Here is a 6,697-nt window from a genome sequence, read left to right on the forward strand (position 1 = left end):
CAGGTTAATAAACCCCCTGGTTCGATTTTAATAGTGTTAATGCAGGACATACATCTGTCTTGAAACTTGATCATCCTGAACTTGTTGTCCATCTCTCCGGTATCTCTGAACGGACTTCCAGTACAGAATCCTGGACACACAGTGAGAGACGAGTGAGTTGGTATACAGCTCAAATGATGAGCAGTGCCTTATGTACTGAACATTATTGCCTAGGACGTATTGTGTGTCTGTGTGTGGGGGGGGGGGTGAAACTATGCACATACACCAATCTCTATTCTGCATATTACATGAATAAAAAGATGAGCTTAATGACAATAGCTCGACAGGGATCGTATGAGAGCACCCCAAGCTATCTCATTTCCAGACTCCATTTTAACTCAGCAAGGTTTCCTCGTTCAGGAAAAAATAAAGCGAATCAAAATGAGCTCCCGGCAGGAGAAAAACGTGGAGGGTGTGCGGTATCTCCCCCATCTTTGCAGCTGTGCGTAAGCAGAGTGACGAGGTAACGGGTGGAGGAGGGTATTATCTCTCCAGTGTGGTCCAGCTGTGTGGCGTTACCCCAGGGACAGGAAGAGGAGCAGCAGCAGGGTCGTCAGGCAGGCGGTGAGGAGAGCAGGCTGGGGGAGGAGCTGGAGGGCCGGGGGGGGACCACCAGGGCTGGAGACTATCCGACCCCCGGGGAGCAGAGACAGGTCAAATATCTCCTGCAGATCGGTGTAGCCCACCACAACCTGCGGCTTCACTGGGTGAGGAGGAGGTGGGGGAGAGAAGGTTGAAGGAGAAGGGAGGTGGGGGAGAAAAGGTTGAAGGAGAAGGGGGGAAGGAGGAGGTGGGGGAGAAAAGGTTGAAGGAGAAGGGAGGAAAGAGGAGGTGGGGGAGAGAAGGTTGAAGGAGAAGGGGGAGGTGGGGGAGAGAAGGTTGAAGGAGAAGGGAGGAAGGGGGAGGTGGGGGAGAGAAGGTTGAGGGAGGAAGGGGGAGGTGGGGGAGAGAAGGTTGAAGGAGAAGGGAAGTGGGGGAGAGAAGGGGGGAAGGGGGAGATGGGGGACAGAAGGTTAAAGGAGAAGGGGGGAAGGGGAAGGTGGGGGAGAGAAGGTTGAAGGAGAAGGGAGGAAGGGTGCGGTTGGGGAGAGAAGGTTGAAGGAGAAGGGAGGAAGGGGGAGGTTGGGGAGAGAAGGTTGAAGGAGAAGGGAGGAAGGGGGAGATGGGGGAGAGAAGGTTGAAGGAGAAGGGAGGAAGGGGGAGGTGGGGGAGAGAAGGTTGAAGGAGAAGGGGGAGGTGGGGGAGAGAAGGTTGAAGGAGAAGGGAGGAAGGGGGAGGTTGGGGAGAGAAGGTTGAAGGAGAAGGGAGGAAGGGGGAGATGGGGGAGAGAAGGTTGAAGGAGAAGGGAGGAAGGGGGACATGAAACCAGATAGTTAGGTTTGATGACAAAGAAGGAGATGCAGATAGAGACAGAATATGGAAAAAACGGTACAAAGGTACCGAGTACAAAAGCATGAAGCAAGAATGCCATGACTGGAAAAACACTATTTAAGTAAATATATTCATGGAAGACTTGTGATTTGCATGTTTTGTGAGCACTCAGGCCTTTGTTGGTTGCTGCATGCACACAATCCTTTGGTTATTTCAGTTCTAGATCATAGATCATGTATGGTGGCCTATCTGTATGTGGACAGGGTGAAACGGGCTGTAGTTACCTGTGAGACTGTAGTTACCTGTGAGGGTGTAGTTACCTGTGAGGGTGTAGTTACCTGTGAGACTGTAGTTACCTGTGAGTGTGTAGTTACCTGTGAGAATGTTGTTACCTGTGAGAGTGTAGTTACCTGTGAGACTGTTGTTACGTGTGAGAGTGTAGTTACCTGGGAGGCTGTTGTTACCTGTGAGAGTGTAGTTACCTGTGAGAGTGTAGTTACCTGTGAGACTGTTGTTACCTGTGAGAGTGTAGTTACCTGTGAGAGTGTAGTTATCTGTGAGACTGTTGTTACCTGTGAGAATGTTGTTACGTGTGAGAGTGTAGTTACCTGTGAGACTGTTGTTACCTGTGAGAGTGTAGTTACCTGTGAGACTGTTGTTACCTGTGAGAGTGTAGTTACCTGTGAGACTGTTGTTACCTGTGAGACTGTAGTTACCTGTGAGACTGTAGTTACCTGTAAGGTAAAAGTAGAGTCTCACTATGGAGCGCTGGTTGGACAAGATCTCACACTGGTAGGTTCCTGTGTGCTGCAGGTTGGCAGAGGGGATGGAGTAGAGTCGGTCCACCCCTGCAGTCACCTCCTTAAACAGATCCACCTGCTGGCTCTTTACCTATAAAACAACCCGCATAGTATTGTGCGTCTGGACTGCCACATTCGCTGACCTCTTTCCTGTTTTCTGGACTCACTGAGGACTACTTTCCAGAGGGTCTGAAAAGTCTGAGAAGTCTGAAACAGACTCTTCCCCAGGGGTGTCACAGACTTATCTGGGGGTCATCAGTCATGGAGCAGTTGTAGATATGGGGAGTGACAAGCTGGATGGGAAGGGACTTGAGGTACACAACCCTAAATGTCTCTTCGGAGCTCCACTGAATGCAAGTAAAACGTACCTCTTCAGCAAACCTCCAGATCACCTCCAGGTTGATCGGCAAGGGAAAGGAAACATCACACCACATCCTGGTTCGGTTGTTTTCCACAACGGTGATTTCTTCGACTGCTCACACACATACACACAGGTTTTGTTTTACTATTCTAGTGAGTACCGACAATTCACTCCTATTCAAAATAATGTTAACCCTAACCCCAAACCCTAACCCTCAATTTAATTCAAACCATAATGTAAATTTGAACTCTAAACTGCCTAACCCCCTTACACCCCCAACATTTCCGTTTGTAAATGTTTTCTTAGTTTCTCATCCATGTGAGGATGAAACCAAACTACATACACTCACACACACACACACACACACAGCATACAAGGTGAAGATGTTTCTTTGGGGGCAGCACTAACAGTCTGAGCCTTTCTAATGATTATATTTAAGCCTAGTCTCAAGGGAGTGCAGTAGAGAGGATGATATGCTGAACAGTAATTGTACTGTGCTGGGTGGATATGAATACCAGGCAGTGTAGGAGGCAACTGTCACCTCCCATAAAGAAGCCAAGGCCTTAAAGGGTACCTTGGAAGCTTTTTGTGTGCAAAAGATATTATGTGTGAAAACAAACCCAGGCCATGGTCGGGTTTTGACCATCCTGACTCCGCTGAGAACATCTCAAGGATGAAAAGCACAGAGTGGATGTTTGTGGGGGGAAATACGCTTACGTAACACAAACTGTGTTAAATCAGAATTAGTGTTCCCTTGCTTTTTCGGGGGAGAAATGGAGGCACTCGAAGGGGAACCGAATTTGAAACCAACATCACGGTGTAGAAGCAGGGATCACTAACCAGGGCAGTCCAGAGGCAGCTCACAGGTGTCATACTTGCACGTTATGCAGTTGTACAGTGCACCTTTTGCCTGGAAACCTATAAAGAAACCACAACAGGCACATATATGACTGAGTACAAACCAGGAATTAAGGAACACAATACATTTTACTCGGAATATAAAGACATGGCTTGCAACGATATCCGTTGATCTGCATTTCAATAACTCAGACTGAGTAAGAGTGACAACCAGTATAGTGTCTAGTAATTGGCAGTGCGTCAAGTCCTTGAGGTGTGTTACTGGCTGTGTAGATGGAATCCAGTTACATACCACATGGAGGAATGCATCCTGAAGCTACGGAAAGAAGATCAGATTTTCTTGACACAGATAACTAGAGCATATTAATAATACAATTATAATAATAACGATATTAACAATACTAATGATAATTATTGTTATTATTCTGAAAAAAAGACATGAATTATATTAATTATATCGACCTTAATAGAGAATCAAGCAGAAAACAACAGCAAACAAAGCAGAGTAAAGCATCAACATAGATGATTAACCAGCCTGCACATCTGGTTGATTGCAAATTGAGTGACTTGCCAGGAAATGTAAGAAATTATATGTTCTCATGGGACAAAGAGTATAGATGAGAAAGAGAAAGGGATGAAGATATACATATATATATATATATATATATATATATATATATATATATATATATATATATATATATATATATATATATATATATATATATATATATATATATATATATACACATATATACATATCGATGGAAAAGGAGAGGGTGGGGGGAGAAAAAGAGAGGGGTGAGAGAGAAGAGATTTAGAAAGAGACAGAGAGAGTGAGATAGAAAGACCGGCAGAGAGAAAGAGAGTGAGACAAAAAGACAGAGAAAGAGAGAGAGAGAGGGGAGAGCGATAGAGAGAGGTATGGAGACAGAGAAAAAGAGAGAGGGGAGAGAGAATCTGAAAGAGAAAGATGTTACAAACAAACGATGTGTGATACTGTGCGCCAGTGCGGGCGGAGATAAAGGAAGAGAGAAAGGGGGGAGTCATGTCTCACCTCTAGGCAGTTTGGAGGCAGCAGCAATAAAATTGTCTGCTACTGTCTGCAACCTCTTCTCATACACGGCGTCTGAGAGACAGAGAGTAGGAGGAGGGGAAGAGGAGATAGAAAGAGGACAGAGACCCGTCTCAATATATGTCATAGCGGAACGTGCTTGTGTGCTCTCCGAAGCCCTCATCTTCACCTCCGCTCTCATTCTGCCCATCCCCTGACATCTGCGGAGGGTGGAAGGGTCTAGTGGTGCAACATCCATCTGCTTCCAGAGGCGAAGCGTGGTACTCGTGACACATAGTTATGTACTAGAACCATGCTGCTAAGGAGTGAGTGCTGAGTGCTGAGTGCTGGCAGAAGATGAGCTGTTGGAGGATAACCACTCGCGGGTGTAATAAGTACTGTCGGATAAGAAGATTCTCTCTCGTACTGATTTCACTTCAACTCTCACCTCTCGCTCTCCCCCTCTCGAACTTGTATTTTTTCCTCCCCTTAACATTTTTACCCTCATTTCTATTCCACACTCTCCCACCACACCCTCCCAAAGCCGCCTCGCCCTACTCTCTATCTCTAAATATTCCTCTAAATGGTCTTCTGTCCCATGGCAATATGTAATGTCTCCTGTCAACTTTATTACCGTCATTGAGTTTCTGGTCAAACTCCTCCGACAGGGGTATGATCTGAGACAACATGATCTCTCTCAACTGCTGGTCATACCCTGGACCTGATGCATGGATAGACAGACACACATCAAGACATTTAGATATTACATTTTTTACATTTTTAGTCATTTAGCAGACGCTCTTATCCAGAGCGACTTACAGTAAGTACAGGGACATTTCCCCTGAGGCAAGTTGGGTGAAGTGCCTTGCCCAAGGACAAAACGTCATTTGGCACGGCGGGGAATCAATCCAGCAACCTTCTGATTACTAGCCCGACTCCCTCACCGCTCAGCCATCTGACTCCCTGACGTCTCAATTATATCAGTAACAATTATCTATACTATTATCACTATATAATCATTTGATAGTTTAATCATTTGAAGCAGAGTTTGATCATATCAGTTCAGGTATCACGTAAGAAACCCTTTCCTGGTGAGTTCAGGTCTCTCACCAACTCTACCAGCCTCTATTACTTTCGTCGCATTAGTCATTAAGCGGTCCACTTTCTCAAAGCATTCATCCATGTTGCGAGTGTAGCTTTCAGTGATAACATGACCCCAACACAGCTTGACACTGATATCCATGTCTACCAGGCAGTGATAGCAGCCTATGGAGGGGTCCAGTAACAAGCCAGCATGAAGGAGCCACAGAATTGACTTCCACATGGTCACACCTTGACTGTGTAATGCACCATCGTTTGGAAACTTTACTGGAATTTTTCAACAATGTGTGATGTCATAAAAGAACATTCTACTCTGCCAATTTTGATCTGCCATTTAATTAGGTGGATTAAATCAACGACTGGGATTCTGTAACAAATATGATTTATGTTTTTTTGGGATAAGGATGCTCATCTTCTCCCACCTCCTATTTGATGATGATAGGCTAGGAGCAGTGTAACAGTTCTCTCCTTCCTCGCCTCGATTCTATTGTCTCTGATCCCTGTTCCCTGCTGCCTCAATGCACCAGTTTTACTGCAGAGCACAGAGATGGAGAGAGAGAGGGAGGGAGGGAAGGAGAGAGTGAGGGAGGTGGGGCAGGAAAAACTAGAGAGGGGACGATTTGTGAGAGGGTAAAATGCTCATGTCTGTGAATGGGAAAGTGAGAAGTCTGCGTGCAGGAAAGAGCAAAAAGAGAAAACAAAGGAATGCGTCTAGCTGCAGAGATGGATGCAGAGATGGAGAGCAGGGGAGAGAAGGAGAGTAAAGTACCAACAAGAGTGATGAAACCTGGAGCAGCAGAGGACATTGTAATCAATAGCACCATGAGCAATGAAGAAAGTGCCAATCCCCAATTACAGAGCTAAACATGCAGACATGGGGAGACTAGGAAGGGCTGGGAGGGGGAGGGGGAGGGGGGGGGCACTGGAGAGGATACTGTAGTCAGGCATCACACGTATAAATACATACACACACACACACACACACACGCATTCAGACACAAACATACAAACACTAAGCAAGACAAAGCAAGCGGGATACAGAAATGGGAGAGTAAGAAGGAAAGAGAGTGAAAGAGAGAGACAGCAAGAGAGAATGAGAAACAGGGAGAGAGA

General features: G+C 45.9%; 1 protein-coding gene across 1 annotated transcript; it reads right to left on the minus strand.

Moving 5' to 3' along the window:
- Positions 1-5,810, minus strand: spaca6 (sperm acrosome associated 6). The gene is made up of 9 exons (XM_084702398.1): positions 5,594-5,810; positions 5,118-5,204; positions 4,487-4,558; positions 3,722-3,745; positions 3,412-3,489; positions 2,579-2,682; positions 2,145-2,301; positions 559-742; positions 1-130 (listed from the first exon to the last, which is right to left on the minus strand). The coding sequence occupies exons 1-9, from the start codon at positions 5,805-5,807 to the stop codon at positions 37-39; spliced, it is 1,014 nt and encodes a 337-aa protein (XP_084558524.1). The 5' UTR covers positions 5,808-5,810; the 3' UTR covers positions 1-36.
- Between the last annotated feature and the right edge of the window lie 887 nt (positions 5,811-6,697).

This window comes from Hypomesus nipponensis, chromosome 2 (assembly GCF_054491055.1).
Source record: "Hypomesus nipponensis isolate SF chromosome 2, ASM5449105v1, whole genome shotgun sequence".
Classification (NCBI taxonomy): Eukaryota; Metazoa; Chordata; class Actinopteri; order Osmeriformes; family Osmeridae; genus Hypomesus; species Hypomesus nipponensis.